This window comes from Ylistrum balloti, unplaced genomic scaffold, assembly GCF_031769215.1.
Source record: "Ylistrum balloti isolate Yb309-2 unplaced genomic scaffold, AGI_CSIRO_Ybal_v1 Utg370852, whole genome shotgun sequence".
Classification (NCBI taxonomy): Eukaryota; Metazoa; Mollusca; class Bivalvia; order Pectinida; family Pectinidae; genus Ylistrum; species Ylistrum balloti.
The window spans coordinates 548,161-573,064 of NW_026782489.1; the positions used below are offsets into that span (position 1 = coordinate 548,161).

At 36.4% G+C, this 24,904-nt stretch overlaps 2 protein-coding genes across 3 annotated transcripts in view; one reads left to right on the forward strand and one right to left on the reverse strand.

The window, feature by feature from the left end:
* The window catches only part of LOC132559071 (E3 ubiquitin-protein ligase listerin-like), a 31,447-nt gene extending 29,192 nt beyond the window's left edge, over nt 1-2,255 (reverse strand). Inside the window, exons 1-5 of the mRNA XM_060223679.1 lie at nt 2,094-2,255; nt 1,527-1,727; nt 882-980; nt 434-664; nt 86-138 (exon numbers count right to left, since the gene is read on the reverse strand). Of these exons, the coding sequence (XP_060079662.1) occupies nt 86-138; nt 434-664; nt 882-980; nt 1,527-1,727; nt 2,094-2,147 (638 nt within the window). The 5' untranslated portion in view covers nt 2,148-2,255. The remainder of the gene's footprint in view (nt 1-85; nt 139-433; nt 665-881; nt 981-1,526; nt 1,728-2,093) is intronic.
* A 321-nt stretch (nt 2,256-2,576) lies between these two features.
* Nucleotides 2,577-24,654, forward strand: LOC132559069 (armadillo repeat-containing protein 2-like). Of its 2 annotated transcripts, XM_060223677.1 has the most exons (21): nt 2,577-2,663; nt 3,841-4,105; nt 4,352-4,424; nt 6,936-6,968; nt 8,587-8,761; nt 9,121-9,286; nt 9,723-9,805; nt 10,460-10,561; nt 10,751-10,926; nt 11,178-11,280; nt 11,995-12,167; nt 12,779-12,829; nt 13,828-13,973; nt 15,884-15,983; nt 16,127-16,267; nt 16,484-16,658; nt 17,162-17,284; nt 17,871-17,984; nt 18,277-18,409; nt 18,614-18,774; nt 20,398-24,654. In XM_060223677.1, exons 2-21 carry the CDS (start codon nt 3,879-3,881, stop codon nt 20,568-20,570), a joined length of 2,628 nt encoding a protein of 875 aa, XP_060079660.1. In that variant the 5' UTR covers nt 2,577-2,663; nt 3,841-3,878; the 3' UTR covers nt 20,571-24,654. The 2 variants fall into 2 exon arrangements, with proteins under 2 accessions (XP_060079660.1, XP_060079661.1); XM_060223678.1 differs by lacking the exon at nt 6,936-6,968.
* The last annotated feature ends 250 nt before the right edge of the window (nt 24,655-24,904 follow it).

Here is a 24,904-nt window from a genome sequence, read left to right on the forward strand (position 1 = left end):
CAAAATGTCATTTAGTTGTTTTGACAGGAGTGGATACATAATGAAGAACACAATTTTAGTTGTAGTTTTTGTTGAGATAACTTACTTTGGGTCACTCAGGGAGTTGGCAGTCTGATTCAGCAGTTGATCAGTCAAAAACTATAAAAGTTAACAAAATATACATAATTAGGAAAATGTACAAGCTTTGTTTTGACTTATTTTTAAGGTATAGTTATAAAACAGAACTTCTACAACAGTCACTTTACATTTACTCCATGTATCTAGATATTGTTGATCTGACTGATGTAACAAATCTCTACCTGTCTCAACTTATTGTTAAATATAGATGTATGTTAATTAATTTCTTAGTGCAGATATATAAAAATAAAAACACATATTTTCCTACAGTTGCATAATAAAAAAAAAATTGTTTCATTTGAGAATCAAGCTATACTTGTGCTATCTCTATGCGACAGAAGACGAGAACATCAGTCTGTTTGGTTGGCGGGAAGGCAGACTGGAAAGCTTGAGTGGCGGCAGCAGCCACAGTAGGATATGTGTCACATTGACACAACAGCCATGCACCCATCAGGCTGCGCAAATAAGGTGCAAGATGCTTCCTTGCTTTAAATACCAGGGCCGTCATTGCTTGCTGGGTGGTCTCCCTAACTCTGTGGTCTACATCCTAATACAACAAGACAGAAATGGTTGAGTAAATCATGAAATGTACTTCAATTTAACAAGAGACCCCAGAGAGATCTTGGCACTCAACATTGAAATCTGAGAATGATATACTTCTCCACAGATTGTAAAGACAAACAATATCTATCCAAATTCAAGATGACCACCTGATTCTATGATCCATCCCAAAAGTAAACAATGCTCAACTACTTTGTTCTTACTATAGCTGCCCTGTTGAACATCCTTGGCCAAAATGGAAGTACAGCTTTCAAGTTCTCTATATCCTTCTCCTTACAAAGAGTACTGAATTCCTGAAGTGCCTAAAACAAGAAGAAAATTTTTCATAAACGAGCTTCAATGGAATGCCAAAAATACCAGTGACAAGGTCCGGTTAAGCCATTCCTTGTATATTTGATCAAATTGAATGGATTTATCTCAAGGAATATCTTCAACTTTTTTAAACAAATGAACTATCAGATTTTGAAAGATATATCTATTGCACCCAAAACTGCATATCATGGTAGAAAGCTATGTTATGTTATTACAGTTATGTTTGCTGATTAAAACTTTGAAAGAAAAACAAATTAAGTAAAGTTAGGTCTGTCTGATTTGACTAATCAGCGTTTACTTGAGCAGAATATTTTAAGTTTAAAAAGTCATGATCTGTACTCATAGAATAGGACTGTGATTCTCGACAGAGTGGATAATTTTAAGATATCTAAAAATCTCATTGATCATTACACAAAAGGTAGGTGTTAAGAAATGTCATGATAGATTTTTAGTTATTTTGTCAAAAAAGAAGTGAACAACACCAATTGGTATCAGAGACATTCCAATCATAAAATTCCAGCAAAGGTGTCAAGTACCTTGACTTTAGTAATGCTGTCTTTCTTGGTGAGCTTGCGAAGAACAAGTCTGAAGTCAGCGTCTAGACTGCTGTCAACATCCTCCAATGTCTGACTGATGGGAACATAACCTGGCGACCCAGACATTGTGTCAAATCCAACAAAAGTAGATCTATCGCTTGCTTGTGACAGCAGCTGGGCAGCCTGGCTGCTACTGGATGGCTGCGATGATAAAACATGAAAAATACTTGTTTAAAGTGTATTCGTACTTGGGTAATGGAGATGGAAATTCTCTAGAGGCTGTAATGTAGTTTTCTAAGGAAATTCTTAACTTTCACAACAACTTTTCCAAAAATATCAACGTATATATACATTCTAGTCCTGGTCAGGTTGATATGAAGAATTGTGAAAGATATAGATAATACCTTAATGTTTCAAGTAATTATTCGGTGTAACAGCAAAGCGTCGCCATCTATATAGTGATTATGAATGAAATAAGAAAATATATTACACTGACATGTTTTTGTTTATAACTTCCTTGTGGTGAACAGCTGTTATCTGTACCTTTAATTTGCTCAGTGCACTTACCCTGACATTCCCCTTCGTTCTTTGGGATTGTTTCTTACTTGAGTGGCCCGGCATCTTCTTTTTCCTATTGCTCACTTAAATATGTGTAATAAAACAAAATACCCTCACGTTAAATCCATTTACAACATCCTTCGATTCTTTACATTTTCTGTTTGGTTGTGAAATCCGTAGTCTCTCGTGTTCCAAGTCCCGGAAGTTTGCAACATTATAAAGATGGATAACTCTACATGGACAAAAAATATTAAAAATTAAAACCCTTCTGTTATTTTCAATGTTTCAATGATTTTGCATATGAAAGCGCACATTCAATAGCGAAATAAAAAAATAGAAATAGTTGCCGTAGCCAAATTATTGATATGCAACTAAGCATTTGAATTCGTGAATAAAAATAGAATATTATAGTGGATATGAAAACGGAAGTAACAAACATTACTTGTGCGCATGCTTATTGTTGTGAACTATACATTCCAAAGAGAAGGAAAAAAAACACAATTTAAGGTCTGGAAACGTTGAACTTTACTGGAAGATGCGATCTGATAATCTAGTCGATGATCTTGTCGCGTATTAAGGGTTCGTATGATGCAATTTCTGTTGACATCTACTTTAAATGCTTTCAGTTGGAATTAAGTGACCATTCAGAATGGACATGTTCATGCAAAGAATCTCAGTCAGTCAGTGACAGCTGATCATGATAGTCAGGCAGTCCTAAAGGAAAAAAAGATATATCGATTTAAGTTCAAAGATCTTTTTCAGTTAAACGCTTTTGTTTCTAACTTCTCACTGAATACTACACGGTACAAATAATATATCCATCTATACTATGTATTTTGTAGATTATCAGCTTAATATCATAAAAGGATGTCTGATCGGAGTTGGTTACCAATGGGTAAAAGCTGTAAGCCTTACTGTTGCATTATCGTTGGTTTCGCACTTGTCCTGATTAAGCAATTGACATATACTTTCAACTTATTTCAGAGGAGTTTGATTTGTAAAGTTGATAGTACAGGTCACCTTACTAGCTTAGCATGGCTTGTGGGAATTACCCTTTAGTTGAATGGTAGAGTGTCTGACAAGAGATCAACGGGTTGCTAATTTGAACCCAAGGGGTTGCAGGATTTTTTCTTTACTCCAGTTTAGTACTTTCATATGCATCTGACATTAGTAATTGGTATCTAGGTTGGGCACACTCATATGCATGATGGTCCTGCATTTGGGTAACTGACTCAAATGCAGGATCTTTATGCATTAAAGGGAGTGTGCCAAACATGTTTCAGTTTACAAATGTAATTCATCACAAAAATGACCATGGATTGGGAATAGATCAGCATTAATTCTTTAGTGTCAACACCAGGCAATAGAAATTTTGATGCCCATATGTCATAGGTGAAGGCTAGCCCAAGGTTCTTCTGGTCCTGGACAGATGTATAGGCCCCAAAACCTTGTATTTGACATTTGATGGTCAGATGTCATGTATAGAATCTAGACTGAGACCACATGTTAGACATACTGCAAAAAGAAGACATAACACCTTATCTACTTGTAACAATAAATGAAATATTTGTTTCTTAAATCCCTAACTTGTTAAGTTTGCTTTTTGAAGTTTTTAAAGATTGTGCCATTGGACATACTGTTTAATAGTGCTTCTTAAATTACAAATGCATACAAGTTATTAATGCCCACATCAAGATTTCCTTTAAATTCATCACTTGTTGATAACTCAAGTCTAATGATAATAAATTAATTTTAGTTTGAATATGAACCTCTACAATTGGCATCAAAGATAACATGATGGACCAAGCATCAAAACGAAGCAAAGGAGACCGGCCTTTCTATCAGCCACCTGAGAATATACCTACAAGTGCTGAAATAATCAACGATGCAAGACAATCAATTGGCCGTCCTCTGCAAGTTGTGAAGACAAAACGACCTTTCACTCCACGTGAAGATAGAAGGTCATTGTTTGGTCCAACAAGTACCAGGAATCCAGAAACTAGGCCTCCAAGTGCCTTTAGGTAAATTGTATAGCTGTTGAGGAAACAGTACAGCAAAATTCTGTAAACAAACAGAATCAAATTATTGGTTATTTTTTTAATATGAATGAAATTTTGATCAATTTCAAATCATGAATTTTAGAACATGTCATTGATAATTTTTAATACATGAAGAAAAAACATCTAAAAATGTATTAACACCTTCATAATTATATCTGTTATTGATGTTAATGAATAATATTTTCTACTTGTTTTGGTATTTTGAAGTCTTACATCACGACATTTTGATGGAGCAGATTCAAGACCTGCATCTGGTACCAAACTCAGCCCCCTCCCTCATGTAAGTATCACCAAAATTAACAGCAAAGGCAATTTGCAAAAGTAGATACACACTTATGTGATCTTAAGTACAGGTAGCAGCCAATCAAGGTTTTGTGTATGAAACTGTGACCTGTTAAAATGTTATGAAATTATAACAAAATGACGACATACGTGAAAATTATATAACGATGTCAGTACAATGGCGACAGCAGATGACATGGAAAAACACATTTTTGATTGAATCTTGGAACCTGGCTTGAATGAAAATAACCTTACCAGTAAACCCTTTTCTCTGGTGAAGTGGTAACTCTTGTAAGATCATATATATTGTAAAATCATTAACTTTGGTAGGTATTGGTGGAAGTATTTTAAGCCACCTATTCACATATCCACAAATCAATCAATGGTAATTGCTAAATCCTCAGCTTTTTATATATATATATATATAACATATATAGAAAGGAGAAAGACTGCTAGCTCACTGTGCTTTATTGAAACAGTACCATTGCAGAGATTTAGGCATATGTACAAGGTTTATAACTAGTGAAGACTTGATATATCAATAGAATGCTTTCATTATATAAGTCAGTTGTTTGTAGCTCGTTGAAAACAAGCATGTTGATAAGTGCCATGTTTATAAAACCACAGATTTAGGTTGATATCACCCAATCACTCATGCATTCATGTGCTTTAAAAACTAATTTATCACTGTCTGATTTCAACCTGGATATTTTTGACATGTTAAACAAGATACAGGAGTGGTTGGTACAAGATTTCTAGACAAGAAGAAAACACTACTGCTTCATTGTGAATATGTTTCATTGCCAGCTCAGCAAGGGTCATAATTTTGATCTGCAACACAAATTTTAACAATAAAACAAAGTAGTGTAAACAGTTGTTTCTTGTATATAAATTACATCGTAGTTGAACTGTCTACAGCATCAGCTTTCATTTTTCAAAGTTTTTATTTAATCAGTTAAATATAAAAAATGGATTATCAGAAGGCACTGTTGGTAACTGAAATCAGTTACACAGTAAGCAGCATCTTATAAGGAAAATGAAATTGTAGCCATTAGAAAGTAGCGGAGTTTATAGTACATGATTTACAATTTGTAATCAAAGAGTGTTGAACATTTTGTATAATCTCTTAAACCTTTCTCAGCTTGCTTGATTTTCTATGCTTCAGTCTCAAGTAATCCTGTTTTATTATATCCTAGCTCTCTTGTAATATCATGCATATTCACTTTTTTGTAATCTATCTGAATATTACATTAACTCTGTCACAGAAATAGCAGCCTTTACTGTTACTGCCACTCGACACTTTCTGATACTGGGTATGTGGAGGACCTCGGTTAATAACAATTTCCTGGCAAATAACTAAATATTACATCATGATGTTAATGAATTTTTCTGGAGGTAACAACAAGTGATATAATCATGTAGACTACCCTTCAGTGTGGTAACACTATACATCAGATTTTAATATAAAGCATCTCACTGGGAAAGGGATGGGGTGTGCCCATGCAATACCCATACACAGATTAGTGTAATGATCTCACAGTTTTACAGGTAAATCTTACAATGTTTTGTTTGATAAATGATATACAACTGAACATATTGAAGTTCAGACATGTGAAAGGCTTAAAGTGATTGTATTTGACCTTTGGACTATTACAGTAACACATTATAAGGTTTGACTGGTTATATTCTAGTGTAACAAATAGTCTATCTTTGAGAACCAATTTGACAATATGTAGAAATATCCTGTGAATTAGAAGATCGTTTAAATGTAATATTTATTGTTCAGTGGCGGATTTATAAACTTAAAGTGTATGTAGATTATACCATTCTAACATTTCTACCACTTAGTAGAGTATAAAATATAAGTCACCTATCACTGGACTGTAGTGGGATAGTTATGTGTTGGAGGTATAAGTCACCTATCACAGGACTGTAGTGGGATAGTTATGTGTTGGAGGTATAAGTCACCTATCACTGGACTGTTGTGGGATAGTTAATAATAGTTGAAGGTATTGGGCACATATCTGTTTAAGTAGCATTTTGCACTTGTTTAAACACCTGTTTGTATGTATTTCGCAAAGTACATTTAAAGCAGAATGGTTTAAGTAGGAATTATTGCAAACTGAAAACCTACTTAAACTTATTGAACTTTTACTAATGCAACACATTTATCAGAAAAGTAGACTAATGGCACCTGGAGATATGCTTCACAATACAAAAGAATGCAGAATTCAGGTTCAAAATTAAGGTTAGAAAGTAAAATGCCTGGTACCTAAAATGTTAGTAGTGATTTTATACAGGGTTGTTTCAAAGTAAAAAGAGTGATTCCCTTATCATATGACAGGTTACATTGATAAATATATGTGGACTGGGCTAAACAAAAATAGAGATTAAAAAACATGGATAGGTCCTTAACCCCAGCAATCTACTGTAGTAATATACACTATTAAAGGAAGATACCTACAGGCTAGATTACAACTCCTACTGAAATCTGAATCTTCATTTTCAGAGGCCAAGTTGCACATCTATCAATGAAGAACAAGTAAGCATGTCAGCACTGGAAGATGTTGTGTACTTTGTGTTAAAGTCATTGGTAGGCCTGGAAGCTTTATAGTGACTATGTGATAGAACTGGCTTTTAATGTGTTCCCCAAGTGTCTGTGCAAGACTCAATGCTGGATAAGAAAAACATGATCCTCTGAAACTATACTGCTGATAGTATTTATTATTACAAAGCTGTTTTCATAATACAAATTACCAACATGGTAATATTAAGAACTATTTTTTCACATGAGAAAACAAATACAACTATTCATTCTAATAATAAATTGTATTTCAAAGTAGCATATTGACATGTCTAAATGTTTCTTTGATCAGCTTACAGAAGTAGTTAAATTGATATCTTAGAAAATCCAGCTATTCATTTAATGCTTTTACACTGCTACTACTAAACTTTGTAATGGAATGTGAACACTACTGAGGGATGTCTGCATGTCTCCTGGGATGTTAGAAACGCATGCTTAAACATAGAAAAGAAGAATGTTATGGAGTCTGTCACAATTTTGTTGTAGACCTGGTTTGGTTATTGTAGTAACTACCCCTGTTGTTCAAGTTTATGTAAAGTTCGCTCATCGTGTATGCTTTGTGAAATACTTTAACATCCTTACCTGGTAGTAAGATTAAAGCAAGCTGTTAGTTGATTTAAAACTTTCTGCTTAGAGACAACGTACCTTATTATCTTCTTGTGGCAAATGTTGGGAGGTGTTGTTCCTGTATATAACATAACACTTACATATCCTTGTCTATTGGGTTCATTCCTTTAGTGGTTTATATTAAACCTCATGCTTTATAAAGGACCATTGTAATTGGACCGTTTCAAATTGGAGGTTCTTGGGTCAAGGTCAAGTCTCCATTTTTACATGTATTGTTAAAAAATCCTACAACTTCTTTAGTTCTTCCTTGAGAAATTCAGATCATAAGAAAAAAATCATATAAAGGGTCATAACATCACTAATAAGTTTCAGTTTCAGAGTTGTAAGGTCAAGGTCACCATTGCTATTTTTTCAGAAAATCATAGCATTCTAGTGGCTTCACTCCTGAAGTGATTTCAATCAAACTTTACATTCATACAAAAGACCACACATAATGTTAAAAATGAGTAAGTTGTAGGGTTATAGGTCAAGGTTGCCTTAACTATTTTTATGAAATCCTTGTCAGTTCTCTAGTGATTAAATTTGATGTGAGATTTTGATCACACTTGGCTGTATTCTTTACTGTGTACAAGTCAAGGTGAAGGTTGTATTCTTTACTGTGTACAAGTCAAGGTGAAGGCTGTATTCTTTCCTTATTCTTTACTGTGTACAAGTCAAGGTGAAGGCTGTATTCTTTCCTGTGTACAAGTCCAGGTGGAACCACACGGGGATTTGTATTGTTTGCAGTGCCTTGGGTCTTTTTAGACCAATAACTAATGATGGTGATATAGTGTGTAACACATTGGTAGGAAATGATGGTGAATTTTTATATGTTGTAGGTCTTTGTATATTTAAACTGCAGTATTGTTATGTTTGATGTATGAGTAATGTTTGTATTGGTGATGATGGCTGGAAGTGAAGTTAATTTTATAACTCTGTCAGATGATAACAGTAGAAAATATTGTTACAGACTCCACGCGTACCCACAGAACCAGATGTGGAGGTACTTCTTCCCCCCAAACCCCCAACCGACCCAAACAAAGCTACAAGAAAGGTCCCTCGGACGCGTGTCATCCACAGCAATAGTGTAGATGCTTCCAGTCCAGACTCCCCAGGGATCAACAAAAGTGGTTCACTCACTGACTGTAAGTACAAATTTCTGAGAGGCCTAACAAATCACTGACTAAATATTGGTTCCCTAAAAACCAGGAGTAAGTAAATGAGTGTTGACTCCCTAACAAACATGAACAAAAGTATTGGCCATTCTATGATATGATATAAACTTATATATGACAACAGACCATAAACATGCTTGTCCGGCTGATAATGTAATAGAGTTTACATGCTGCACTCTCTAACAAGGTTACATAAATAATGCTTGTTTATCATTTTTGATTGTCTCTTTAATGTGGAACTGTGTTTGTTCAATCAACTTTTCTCTGTTTACGATGAATTTCCAGTCTATGCCAGCTTAGCAGAAATGAATTTTGTTTTCTCTTTCTAGTGTCCTCCAGACAAACAGAGGGAAGTACTACTGACACATCACGGAGAACTCATAGCGGTCCTAAGGAAAGGACACCCATTCCTAAGGAGGAGCGAGGGGAGGGGGATGGCAAGGAGATGCCCCATAGGGCTCCTAGTCAAGCCTCAGTCAGGAGTCCTCCTAGAAGGTAGATTGGAGATTATTTTTGTAATATACTGGTGACATGTCCATAGGTCAAGACACTAAGAGAATAACTAAAGTCATTGTTGTGATTACCTCAGAAATTTAAGATGACTGAGGGTACGAATAGTCAGTGTTAGGGCTTGTACCAGCTGTGACCTAAGGGGTCTGGAGGCTGAGGAAGTAGCTATATCAATGTTAACTAATCATTGGTTCTGTTCATTTAGGGGTTTACATACTTTAATATAGCTGTTTAGATTGACTAAGAAGTGTAACTTATATTGTAAATCTCAGAAAGTTTCCTTGTTGAAAGTTAAATAGAAAGAGTGCATGATAATATGTTCTGTTTTCAATCTTCATAGTAATTGCTAAATAGAGTATAGTACAAATGGTTCTTGTTAGCCAGTTTGTTTGTTTTGAACTTGGTGATGTGATGTTGACAGTGCCAGCAGTAGAGAGGTAGAAAGTAGAGTCAGCAGTGGAGGTACGAAGCGGACATCAAGTGCAGGCAGCACTGGACGTGCAGGTAAGCACAGTATTCTGTCAGTACGTCAGACTACTAGACAGGTAAGCACTGGATTCTGTCAGTACGTCAGACTACTAGACAGGTAAGAGCTGTACTCTGTCAGTACGTCAGACTACTAGACAGGTAAGGGCTGGACTCTGTCAGTACGTCAGACTACTAGACAGGTAAGCACTGGACTCTGTCAGTACGTCAGACTACTAGACAGGTAAGCACTGGATTCTGTCAGTTTACATCATACTACTAGACAGGTAAGAGCTGGACTCTGTCAGTATGTCAGACTACTAGACAGATAAGGGCTGGACTCTGTCAGTACGTCAGACTTCTAGTCAGGTTAGCACTGGACTCTGTCAGTTTAAATCAGACTACTAGTCAGCTAATAACAGACATGATCAGTTGCTAGGTAAATTATAGTGTTAGTCAGGTAAGTTTGATTAATGTATCAAAATAATTGTTAGGCAGGGAAAGAAGGCCTTGATCATGGTATCAGACTAGTCCAACAGGTAGGACTAAGATTCAACCTCTGGTGTCAGTATGCTGACACGTTGGACAAGCAAGTCAGATGGAAATGTTACTTTGTTGCCATAAATTAAGTCAATGTTGCTCCTAGGTGTGACAGTTTTTAGGAAATTTGAAACCTGATTTATGACTTTGTAGGCAGTGCTGGTAAGCGGGATACAGAGGAGTCACAGGAGGAAACCCTGTTCTATACCCAGAACATTGCACCCCGTCTGGAGGAGCTGGCTCTCCTGGGTAAAAGTAAGCGACAACCTTACACACTACATCAGCCATTGTTATATTGTTATTCTTTATTGGAAGCAACAAAATTGGTACAACATCATTAAAAAGATATAAAAAACAATCCTGATTGACAACTCTGATACCAAATCATTTCAGAATAATGCTGCTTCAACTATATGAGTAAGGTTTGAGGTGTTTTGTTTGCAGAGCGTGAAGGAGACAAGCTCTGTGAGTGTGCTGACAGCCTATACAAGTTATTACAGAAAGAAAACTTGTTAGGCAAGAATTGTAAACAGCGTTCCACCATACTCAAGTCTGTGTTCAAATTGCTTGACCTGGAGGAGCCCAAAGTTTTACTACGGGTGGCAAGACTGATCCTCGCTGTATGTAATTAATCTATCATATCTGGCCTTCAGATAGGAGACTTAAGTGTACATAACTTAACAGATTCACTTTAATATCAGACATAATTGGATGTGTTGTGAATAATATGTTTTTTAGATATCTGGCAATGTATAATACTGACACTTAAAAATTTGATTTTGTAAACCAAACTGTATAAATGTGTATATGTCAGGAAATGATGAAATGTTAATTGTTCATCAGTGTAAGTTTTCTGTTTCTACCTTTTCAGTTCCGTGTGAGTGGTAACAACCTTTTAAATGTGTGTAAGCTAGTTTTTAAAGTCAGTAGGAATGAAAAAAATGACCCAGAATTTCTGCGAGGAAATATATTAGGTAAGTTTTATATCCATGTTTACTTCTTACGGTTATCAATGTTTTGTTGATAGAATTTCATAATCTATCAAAATGAAAGTATGTTATGGCATACAAACCAGTCCTTTTGTTTCTTTGTCCTTCACCTCTTTATTTTGTATATATATTGACTTCAAATCTTCACTTTTCTTACTTTTCTCTTCACTGTTGTTCAGTTACTGTTTAGCCTTTTTGCACTTTAAAATTTTTAATTAGAGAATGAAATTTTGCCGTCTGTATAGAAGAGGATGTCTAAATGTTGGTGAATTTTGGTCTCAATGTCAAATTTCAAATATGTGATGGGTTATTTATCAATCAAACATCAGTATGTCCCAATAATATTTGAGAAGGATTGACACTTTTAAACACAAGTACTCTGTACAGCGTAACAAGTGGTGTGTCATGTACTAAATGATGTGTTCCACACAATTTGTAGCCATGAAAATAACCTTGGATAAGTAAAGACGACCGAATTAGCTAGTGATGGTATCAATGTAATACAGTCTTTATGTCAGTGATATCATTTCACAGATTGTAATTTTGCGATGTCATCAATACCCAGTGAATATCCCCTCAGATATTGTCTATACAGTACCTTGTTCACATATATACACTACTGTATAATTCTCTCTCAAAAGAAGCCTGTACTTTGACTTAATCTGGCAATCTGAAAATCATTCCATTTTGATTTTGTAGAATTGTTGTCCAAAACTTTAAGTTGTACTGACCACACAACATCATGTGAAGCCTTGATCTACTGTGTGGGTGCCATCAAATTCCTGACAGGGAACACCACCATTGTCAAACAGTTGGTCAAAGAGAATTGCATAGAAGGCCTAGGTCAGCTGCTGGACGGAATCAACAAAACAGTGAGTAGTTATATTGTTAACTTAAAAACGGATTATATCAAAGTCTTGACACTTTGTAAGTCTTCGCCAGGCTAAATTTACCTCACATTATTAGCAAACAACTTATAACAGTCATATGACACAACTCCACGTTTTCTCCTAATTGAAAACTTATCCTCTCTGAATCACCTTTGTCAAAAATGAAAGATAATGTCAGATCTAAAAATGATCTGTAAGGCTATTTGCATTCCACATACCAAGTTAGAATATGAACATAGTCTATATTGAAGGCACTGATACCAAAAAATGTATTGACACTCAAACCCTTCATCTTGGTAAATTTTCAATATTGGCATAATTTACATGTCAAGATTACTGAAACTAAATAATAAATCTCCCCCTGAGATTCATTGTATCGCTCCATCAGCTGTCATTTTCGGCAGTACTACTTACTTGTGTTGATATATCAGCTTCATCAACGATTGATCTTGTTCACATTAGAAATACAACAGCTGTGCTGGGGCTATGTTTATTGTTTATATCCTCTTAGGTCATAAAGATCTTGTTGATGGACTTCAGTTCAAATCTAACATCATATTACAAACATTTAAACATAGTTAATTATTTTGCAGAATAGAGAAAATGGAAAAGTAAATGAACAACTAGGCCATATTCTTGTGCAGGTAAGTATCTAGTATACCTAATAACTAGGCCATATTCTTGTGCAGGTAAGTATCTAGTATACCTAATAACTAGGCCATATTCTTGTGCAGGTAAGTATCTAGTATACCTAATAACTAGGCCATATTCTTGTGCAGGTAAGTATCTAGTATACCTAATAGCTAGGCCATATTCTTGTGCAGGTAAGTATCTAGTATACCTAATAACTAGGCCATATTCTTGTGCAGGTAAGTATCTAGTATACCTAATAACTAGGCCATATTCTTGTACAGGTAAGTATCTAGTATACCTAATAACTAGGCCATATTCTTGTGCAGGTAAGTATCTAGTATACCTAATAACTAGGCCATATTCTTGTGCAGGTAAGTATCTAGTATACCTAATAAGTAGGCCATATTCTTGTGCAGGTAAGTATCTAGTATACCTAATAACTAGGCCATATTCTTGTACAGGTAAGTATCTAGTATACCTAATAACTAGGCCATATTCTTGTGCAGGTAAGTATCTAGTATACCTAATAACTAGGCCATATACTTGTACAGGTAAGTATCTAGTATACCTAATAGCTAGGCCATATTCTTGTGCAGGTAAGTATCTAGTATACCTAATAACTAGGCCATATTCTTGTGCAGGTAAGTATCTAGTATACCTAATAACTAGGCCATATTCTTGTGCAGGTAAGTATCTAGTATACCTAATAACTAGGCCATATTCTTGTACAGGTAAGTATCTAGTATACCAAATAATGATAACTAGATACCGATAAAACTAAGTCAGAAGTGACAGACACTGTAACTAAATATACCAGTGTAACTTTATTGTAATTAAAGATATCAAACAACATGAGTAACTTTAAAGGAGATGTAACTAAAAATACTACATTACTTGTGTAACTTAACAGTTACTGTAACTAAAGATACCATATAACCCATGTAACTTTACAAATACTGTAGCTAAAGTTACTAAAATCATATTGAACTTTTCTGACAATGTGTTACAGTTAACTGCAGCCTTAAGAAATTTAGCTGATGCCAACTCAAGTCGTGAGAAGTTCCTCAACTGTCATATTGTGGAGGGTCTTTGTACTGTTGTGGACACATATGCTCTTGATGGAGACCTTATGCTCAACATATCACGTATATTTAGGTAAGGCAATTTGTTCATATCTTTTGTGAACTATTTTATCATTCTAGGTTTACTTTTATAAGAAATAAGTAGGTTTAGATTTCTAGATTTGCCCTGTTATTGTTGAACAATTTTGTTCCAATGTTTAAGATTTTATGTCTGTATTTGCCCTGTTATCATTGAACAATTTCGTGTGAATGTTAGAGATTTTATTTCTAAGTTATTGTTAGCTCATCTGTCTGTTCATCCATCCGGCGTCAACTACTTTTTTTTTTAACAACTTTTTCTCAATAACAAATAGATAAAATGTTTTGATATTTGGCTGGTATGTTCCTAGGATGAAGCCCAACAAAGTTAGCAAAAAAAATTACCTTGACCTATATTCAAGATCACAGTGGTCAGATTTGTTAAATGTTTAAACAACTTCATCTCATGAACTAAAAGGCCTAGAGGCATGATATTTGGCCGATAGCTTCCTAGGATGAAGTCAAACAAAGTGTTAAAAAAAAATGACCTTAACTTATATTCAAGGTCACAGGGGTCATTTGTTGAAACCTTTAAAAGATGTCTACTCATGAACTAAAAGGCTTAGAGGCATGATATTTGGCTGGTATATGTATATCAGATGAGCACTGCAGGCCCATTGGGCCTCTTGTTGAACAGTTTCATTTTGGTGTTTAAGGTTTTACAAAGGCTCATTGATAAGTTGTGAGCTTTGTATTGAAGAAATTCAGCTGGGATGTCCTTTTCCGTCTGTACTATTCCCTGACTATTTAGACTGAGTACCCGAAGACTGGTGTCATTTGGTCAGTCTATGTCAAAGAGGTAGCACTCTAAAGTAAATTAGGCAAGTGACTTTTGCATGAATGGCAAAATTGCTGAAAGAGCAATGATTCAATATTTACATAAGAAAGGTCTAGCACCAAAGGATATCCATACTGATATGGTAGCAGCACAGAGGAATGATGCCCCTTCATATGCTATGGTGAAGAGGTGGCGGAATTAAAATGTGGCAGGCAGAGCCTTGGGGATGACGCCCATCCTGGAAGGCCCGTCACAATTGCAACCCCAGAAATGGTCAATAGAGATGATATAGTTATGGCTGAAAGACGAGTTACAGAGAGATATATAGTCAGTGCAGTTGGGATTTCACAGGGAAGAGTACATTTCTTTTTACAGAAGATCTTGTTGTGAGAAAGCTCTCAGCCTGTTGAGTACAAAGACTTCTAACAGCTGATCAGAAGCACTTTGTCACATGCTATTCTTAAGCTTTTAGAGGCAGATCTCTGCAGAGGTTTGTGACTGTAAATTAAACGTGGGTCCATGATTTCACCCCAGAGGCCAAATATCAGTCTCAACAATAGAGGCACCCTGGTTCACCCTCACCAAAGACAAAGACTGTTCCATCAACTGAAAAGTATATGGCCATGGTTTACTGGGATACTGATGGTATTCTGATGGAAGACTATATGCAAAAGGGACAAACAATCAATGGTGCATAATATGCATCACTTCTTATGCAGTTAAGAGAAAATATTAAACTCAAGCACTGTGGAAAATTCAATAAAGGTGTGTTTTTCTACCAGGACAATGCCCCTGATCACAAGTCTGTCATACCAATGATCGAAAAAAAAAGGCCATTTCCGGTACCCACTTCAATCAGAAGATGAAATCATACATACAGTGGGAGACATTCTGAATGATCAAGAAATGGACTTTAAAAACAGAATGGAGGCCCATAAACATCACTGGCAAAAGCTTATATATACTGAAGGGGATTATGTTGAAAAATAATGCAGATTGTCCACAAAAAGTAAAACCTTTAAATTTGACGCTGACAACTTATCAATCAGACCTTGTATTTCTATGTTTGCTGTGTTATTGTTGAACATTTAAGATTTTATATCTATGAATGCTTTGCTTTATTACAGTAAGATCACACTCCACACAGACTGTTGTACTGTCTTGGCAGACCAGCCATCCTCATACAAGTCTTTCATCAATTTGCTCAACAAACATCTCCAGAAATCAGTAAGTGTTTTTTTTGCAAAGAGAAATGTGATGTGGGCCATTGTTGGAATGATTAAATATATAGTTGTTTTGTTATTTAGGGTTAAATTTATTGTCGTTTTGTGGTGGAGAAATCTTCTGACTTGTATGTCTCTACATTACAGGATATGGTTGTACGTGTGTGTTTTGTACTTGGAAACATAACTGCCAAAAATGATGAAGCTCGTGTGCGACTGTTCCAGGAGAACAAAGCCTTTGATGTATTACTGTCAGTGTTAAAACTTTACCTGGAAATGGACCTCAAGGTAGGTACTTCTGTCAGTATTCAAAACTTTACCAGAAGTTATGACCCAACTTCATGATAATCTAGACAGAAATTAATATGTTTTATTTTTTCTTTCAACACCACAATTATCTAAGATTTAAAACAGCAATCAAATGTTAATGTGTCATCTAGTTCTATACAAAGGCTCCAAGAGATAAACTGTAAACCGCTAACTTGTTACATTGTAATGTTGTAGGCACAGGGAAAGGAAGAGAAGCCTGAGGAAGGGGAGCGAGGCAATAAGCTTAATAAAAGGGAGGATGTGATGATCAAGGTGGTCAGGGTCATCGCCAATCTGTCCATCAATGAAACTGTCGGCCCACTCATAGCTTCTAATGCTCTGTGTATAGATCTTCTACTTAGCATTTTAGGTATGTGCTGGTACACTTATCTTACATAACTTTCCATGTTTCACTATGCTCCCTGAAAGCAGAGCATGTAGTCGCCATTTGTCTGTCAGTCCGTCATAATTTTACCCAGAGCATATCACAAAAACTATGAGAGGTACCAACATGAAACTAGATAGATAGATCTCAATAAGTAAAAGTGAAATGTACAAGAACCATAACTCTCTTTTGCATAATTTAGGAGTTATTGAAACTTGGTGTATACATTGGTCATACTGAGAGAATGTGCAGTATACCAAATTAAAGGCCTGCAACTTCTTAATTACAGAATGATTGTCCTTTGATTAAATTTTGTGTCCAATAAAGTCGTTATTGGGAATATTCATCAATTTCACTGATACTCTTTTTGTCCCTGATAATATTGTGATAATTTTAGTTAGAAACTTGATTTTGTGCTGCAGTTGTACAATATCCAGAAATATAGTGAGTATTATAACCAATAACTTAATTTTGATTCCTGCCTACAGAATACAAGGAAATCCCGACCAGTGAAGAGCTTGTCCTGAATACAGTGGCTACCATTAACAATCTGTCCTACTACAGTGTAAAGACTAGCATGATCAACCAACATCAGATGAGGGTTATAGAGGGTGAGTGTTGACTGCAGGGTTACAGGTCTAGCATGATCAATGAATGCTAGACAAAGGTATGGAAAGTGAGTGTAGACTACTGAGTGACAGGTGAGGGTTATAGAAGGTGAGTGTTGACTGCAGGGTTACAGGTCTAGCATGATCAATGAATGCTAGATAAGGGGTATGGAAAGTGAGTGTAGACTACTGAGTGACAGATGAGAGATATAGAGGGTGAGTGTTGACTGCAGGGTTACAGGTCTAGCATGATCAATGAATGCTAGATAAGGGGTATGGAAAGTGAGTGTACACTACTGAGTGACAGATGAGAGATATAGAAGATGAGTGTTGGGTGACAGGTCTACAGGCCTGGCATGATCAACCAATGCCAGATGAGGGTTATTGAAGATGAGTATTGACCATAGAATAACATCAGGGTAAGTAGTAATTGTTATTTTTTGATCTTCTGTCGACATCAAACTGTCACTGTGATTTTGATGTGGTTTCTTGTAGTCCTGTATAGGTATAGATATAATATATAAATAACTGTCACTGCCCATGATTTGGTAACATTCATTCTTACCACCTACTGGTTGTTGTGTTTCAGCCCTGTTAAAGCTAGTACTGGCTGATAATATGGAGGGTATGATTGAGGCTTCACGTGTGTTTGGTAACTTGACAAGGCAGAAGACAGTCCGTGACTTCCTGGTACAGCATAAGGGTGAGTCGTTCCTACTGATCACATTCTCATACTGAAGTTAGCTGTATTTGTTACAACTTTGTACTTTAAAGTCCTCCTAGTTTTAAATCTTGTGTGTAAATATATTCAATATTGGTATTTCCCAGTGAAAGAGAAATATCCAATATTACTTAGTAGTTTTAAATCTTACGTGTAAACATATTCCATAAGGATATTTCCCAAAAGAGGAATACTCAATAAGCACTCCGTAGTGGTATATCTGTAATCCAGTATAGAGGTTAATCTTGTGAGGATTTTGTGTTTTTTGTTACAGTGGATCAGATGATGGTAACAATGCTAGACTCTGGGAACCGTGAGGTGGTGTATATCTCCTGTGGTGTCCTTATCAACTTCATGGTAGATGAGGAGAAGCGCCCTGCTCTCAAAAAGGAGGGAGGAGTGAAAAAGTAACCACAATTCTTGTTTGAAAGCACAGATCATGTTCTACATTTCAAGCTATAATGGCCATACTTTAGGGTAGTATTTACCCTGTATTCTTTTGTCCACACTGTTAGTTTCAAAGACTGTAAGAATTATAGAAAAATGGAATTAATCCTTGCAAGAATAACATCACATGTAAAGAGATGAATATGCTTACATATATATTGTAGACTTATTGAGGTGCTGAGAGACTTTGGACGGACAGACTGGGAGCTGGCCAGTTTGGTGTGTCAGATACTGTGGAATTACAGTGGCAAAATCACCAGCTCCAATGCCTGCTTTGGGGAGCAAGAAGCACAGGACTTACTGGACCTACTCATTGAATATACAGGTACACAGAAAACATGAGTAGTCAACATTAGGGTACACAGAAAACATGAGTAGTCAACATTAGGGTACACAGAAAACATCGGTAGTCAACATTAGGGTACACAGAAAACATCGGTAGTCAACATTAGGGTACACAGAAAACATGAGTAGTCAACATTAGGGTACACAGAAAACATCCATAGTCAACATTAGGGTACACAGAAAACATCGGTAGTCAACATGAGGGTACACAGAAAACATCGGTAGTCAACATTAGGGTACACAGAAAACATCGGTAGTCAACATTAGGGTACACAGAAAACATGAGTAGTCAACATTAGGGTACACAGAAAACATGAGTAGTCAACATTAGGGTACACAGAAAACATCGGTAGTCAACATAAGGGTACACGGAAAACATCAGTAGTCAACATTAGGGTACACAGAAAACATCCTTAGTCAACATTAGGGTACACAGAAAACATCGGTAGTCAACATTAGGGTACACAGAAAACATCAGTAGTCAACTTTAGGGTACACAGAAAACATGAGTAGTCAACATTAGGGTACACAGAAAACATGAGTAGTCAACATAAGGGTACACAGAAAACATCAGTAGTCAACATTAGGGTACACAGAAAACATCCATAGTCAACATTAGGGTACACAGAAAACATCGGTAGTCAACATGAGGGTACACAGAAAACATCGGTAGTCAACATTAGGGTACACAGAAAACATCAGTAGTCAACTTTAGGGTACACAGAAAACATCAGTAGTCAACATTAGGGTACACAGAAAAATGGGTAAACATCACTACTTTACAAGTGAACATTAGTGCATATTAGATAAATATCAGTACAACACAGGGCAACCTCACTACTACAGGAGTAAATACATGTATCAGTACTACACAGGTAAACATCAATACTACACAGGTAAACATCAATACTACACTGGTAAATATCAATACTACACAGGTAAATACATGTATCAATACTACACAGGTAAAAATACTACACAGGTAAACATCAATACTACTCAGGTGAACATCAGTACTACACAGGTAAACATCAATACTACACAGGTAACCATCAATACTACACAGGTAAACATCAATACTACACAGGTAAACATCAGTACTACACAGGTGAACATCAATACTACACAGGTGAACATCAACACTACACATGTAAACATCAGTACTACAAAGGTAAACATCAATACTACACAGGTAAACATCAGTACTACACAGGTAGATTGATACACAGGTAAACATCAGTACTACACAGGTAAAGATTGATACACAGGTAAACATCAGTACTACACAGGTAAACATTATTAATACACAGGTTAATGTCAGTCCTTCACAGGTAAACTTCAGTGATGCACAGGTTGACATTATTTCTACACAGGAAGCATCAGTACTACATGGGTAAAATTCAAATTTTGATATGTTGATGCTATCAGTTGACAAACATTATTAAGATTGTAAGTGGTGAATCTGATTAGGAATGCACGAAAAAAATACAGAATATTATGATATTGTAAATATACAGGTTCTTGAAGGTTTAGCTAGGAATGGTGTGTATTATGCTATTAACTTACCCACATTTAAACTCAAACTTCATTTTCTACTCAACAGATCAAGATTCGGCATTAGACTCGTCCTTTAAAGAAGAGGAAACAGATGAGGAAATGAGGAAGTATTACTACGAGACGTGGCGGGAATTTTATCCTGTAGCCGAGCAGTTGTTACACCGCCTTGAAACACATCAGTCAGACTTTGAACCACTGGAAAATCCTGGGACTCCATGAATTTCAAGTAGTAAAATTGTAACAGTGATCAGATAGTGAACCCTAGAGTGAGCATGCTTAGGATCAGGCTCAGGAGCCTCAGTTTGACCAGCTTTGTGTTCTAGCTTTGTGATGATAGCCAATCCTAGTGCTGTGTGTTATCTGTCTAGTCTCAGCTTAGTGGTTACAAACATGGCAGGAAATTGTTCCTGTGAGATCTGATAACAGTGACAAACATGCTGGGAAATTGTTCCTGTGAGATCTGATAACAGTGACAAACATGCTGGGAAGTTGTTTCTGTGAGATCTGATAACAGTGACAAAAATGCTGGGAAGTTGTTCCTGTGAGAGCTGATAACAGTGACAAACATGCTGAGAAGTTGTTTCTGTGAGATCTGATAACAGTGACAAACATGCTGGGAAGTTGTTTCTGTGAGATCTGATAACAGTGACAAACATGCTGAGAAGTTGTTTCTGTGAGATCTGATAACAGTGACAAACATGCTGAGAAGTTGTTCCTGTGAGATCTGACAAACATGCTGGGAAGTTGTTCCTGTGAGATCTGATAACAGTGACAAACATGCTGGGAAGTTGTTCCTGTGAGATCTGATAACAGTGACAAACATCACTAGTACCTAAACACTGGTAAGGGGCATTATGGCTGGAATGGAGAAGCTGAAGTATTGTGAAGCCATGTTGTATTCTGTGATGGACTGCATCATTGTAGCAAACACTTCAGAGAGGGATAGTTTTACTGTTAACATCAGTGATGAACATGTTAGAACCAATGGCGGAAAAATCATGTTGATGTCATTCCAACAAATTTTATCTGTGATAAGTTGGCGTGAGATTCACCGTGAGCAATTTCTGAAATTCTCTTTTCAGTAAATACTGAAAACATTTCATGTCAATTTCTGATTATATATTGAGAATTTTTTTATACATCGTGAAATCAACTCAGATGTCCCACCAAGAAATCCATGTCATCATAATATACCAACTGTAGTGCAGAACTGGGATATTAATTATTAAGCTTGTCAAGAAATCTCAGGTTTGCTGTTTTGTGGTGTAGTTTTATATTGCTCCGTCCATATTAGTGATTTGTCTCAAAGACACCATATGTTTTATATTTTTAATTGTATAATCTCAACTACATGTGGAATAGATGATCCTCCTCTTCTCTGCATGTAGTCCATCATGTTCAAGAGTGACTGAATATATTCAACTCAGGATAAGCTGTTCCCCTCCCCTATAGATTATCAGACTGTGAGGTGACTACTACACTTCAGGATAAACTGTTCCCCTCCCCTATAGATTATCTCACTGTGTGGTGACTACTACACTTCAGGATAAACTGTTCCCCTCCCCTATAGATTATCTCACTGTGTGGTGACCAGTACACTTCAGGATAAACTGTTCCCCTCCCCTATAGATTATCTCACTGTGTGGTGACCAGTACACTTCAGGATAAACTGTTCCCCTCCCCTATAGATTATCTCACTGTGTGGTGACCACTACACTTCAGGATAAACTGTTCCCCTCCCCTATAGATTATCTAACTGTGAGGTGACCAGTACACTTCAGGATAAGCTGTTCCCCTCCCCTATAGATTATCACACTGTGAGGTGACTACTACACTTCAGGATAAGCTGTTCCCCTCCCCTATAGATTATCTCACTGTGTGGTGACCACTACACATCAGGATAAACTGTTCCCCTCCCCTATAGATTATCACAATGTGAGGTGACTACTACACTTCAGGATAAACTGTTCCCCTCCCCTATAGATTATCTCACTGTGAGGTGACCAGTACACTTCAGGATAAACTGTTCCCCTCCCCTATAGATTATCTCACTGTGAAGTGACTACTACACTTCAGGATAAGCTGTTCCCCTCCCCTATAGATTATCTCACTGTGAGGTGACTACTACACTTCAGGATAAGCTGTTCCCCTCCCCTATAGATTATCTCACTGTGTGGTGACCAGTACACTTCAGGATAAACTGTTCCCCTCCCCTATAGATTATCTCACTGTGTGGTGACTACTACACTTCAGGATAAACTGTTCCCCTCCCCTATAGATTATCTCACTGTGTGGTGACTACTACACTTCAGGATAAGCTGTTCCCCTCCCCTATAGATTATCTCACTGTGAAGTGACTACTACACTTCAGGATAAACTGTTCCCTTCCCCTATAGATTATCTAACTGTGAGGTGACTACTACACTTCAGGATAAGCTGTTCCCCTCCTTTATAGATTATCTCACAGTGAGGTGACCAGTACACTTCAGGATAAACTGTTCCCTTCCCCTATAGATTATCTAACTGTGAAGTGACTACTACACTTCAGGATAAACTGTTCCCCTCCCCTATAGATTATCTAACTGTGAGGTGACCAGTACACTTCAGGATAAACTGTTCCCCTCCCCTATAGATTATCTAACTGTGAGGTGACTACTACACTTCAGGATAAACTGTTCCCTTCCCCTATAGATTATCTGACTGTGAGGTGACTACTACACTTCAGGATAAACTGTTCCCCTCCCCTATAGATTATCTGACTGTGAGGTGACTACTACACTTCAGGATAAACTGTTCCCCTCCCCTATAGATTATCTGACTGTGAGGTGACTACTACACTTCAGGATAAACTGGAGAGAATAAAGAAAGCATAAATACACATTAAATAGTTGAGGTGTGTGTTGGAGTAAGTGAAGAGGAGAGTATGTATGGTGTAAGTGAATAATGGGAGATACAAATTACATATGTAGATATGATGTGTGAGTGGAGGATACATGCTGATGTGTGTGATATAATTATGTTACATGTGTATGATTTGTTAGGTGGTATATCTATATAGTATTATTTATAAATGATTCTTCCATTGTCATACTCACAGATGTCAATTGTACATAAACAGCTATTTATTTGTAGGTTGTGATGATTCTGGTGAGATCCTCATCAAACACAGTGTGTACTGCACCCATTCCATAATCACCGTGTTATTGCCTTTTTTTTTTGTCCCAGGCCTTTCCTAGTGCCCATTTACAATAAATGAATATTCTCCTATCCCACCCACAATTTATCAGTATATATAATGCCCTTTGGCATATAGTGCACATTAGCAACTCAATGATATTCTAAGAATCCTCAAACAGCCCAAGTTTCCACCTAAGAAAGTGACAACGTTAATCCCAGCTGGATGTTGTAGCTGTCCAACACTACAATTTGTCATATTGTATTGTCAGGGTCAGGAATGAATATTAATGTAATACGAAGTGGTCAATATAAATATGTATTAGAATCCTAGAAGAAATCATTCTGTAATTCTGTGATGTTTTCCTGTAGAAATATTGGGACATTTGACAAGACAATCTTCAAGCGTCATTAAACATATACCCCATAATACTACTCTCCCAAGGATACTGAATACCTGTCAACACTCAGTTCTTAAGTCCTATATTTCACCAAGATATGAATAAAGATGAGGTTGGACATCTGGTCAAGTTTCATTCCTTTGTTGTTGGAAGTTTGTTGAATCCGTCCAGTATTATTTACATGTGTGACCATAGTGTGATCAGCTGTCCTATTTATTGATCTTATGTGTGTCCATGGGTCCAAACATACATCTGAGGGTACTGTAGTTTTATAAAGCCTATTTTACTAATTGATAACCCATCTTGTTTCAATGATTTTATAGGAATAATCCTATATATATTTGCTATATAGCTTTAAATTGCAGCACACCTTACAATGGTAGAATTTGTTGCGGTCTGAATTTGAAATCAAATAGAGAATTTGAAACAGATTTAATCAATTTTAGATACTGAATCGTAATTTCTGCTGATAAATGATAATATGGTTCATCTGCACAGTTGAGGAAAATTAAATAAATTGATGTTGATAGTTACCTGCTTATAGATACAAGTTTGCTGTGAAGTTGACTGATCAGTATGACCCAGTTGGCGATGCACATTTATCATGTTTTGAAGTGTGTTTCTTGTTAATGAATGTATACTGCTATATTTAATGATGTTTTGTTAGGATTGCTGTTTTCCTATGTTTAAAAGTTGTCTTATAAATAAAAATAACAATGATTCATAAAGGTGTTATCAGAGACTTTGTTTTCGGTAAATGTATGCAAGAAACAGGGTTTTTGAATAACTACCAACCACTGCTGTGTGTATCAATACTGGTTTTGTCTATCAGTGAAAGTGACACTTGCTTGAGAACCTCTACCTACCAATTTGTTACACATTTTGCTTTTCATAATAACAAATTGACAATTGAATTGGAATAAGGCTGTCACTTCATTGTGATTAAAGGTCAGGCAGAGATGACCTACTGGCTGTCCT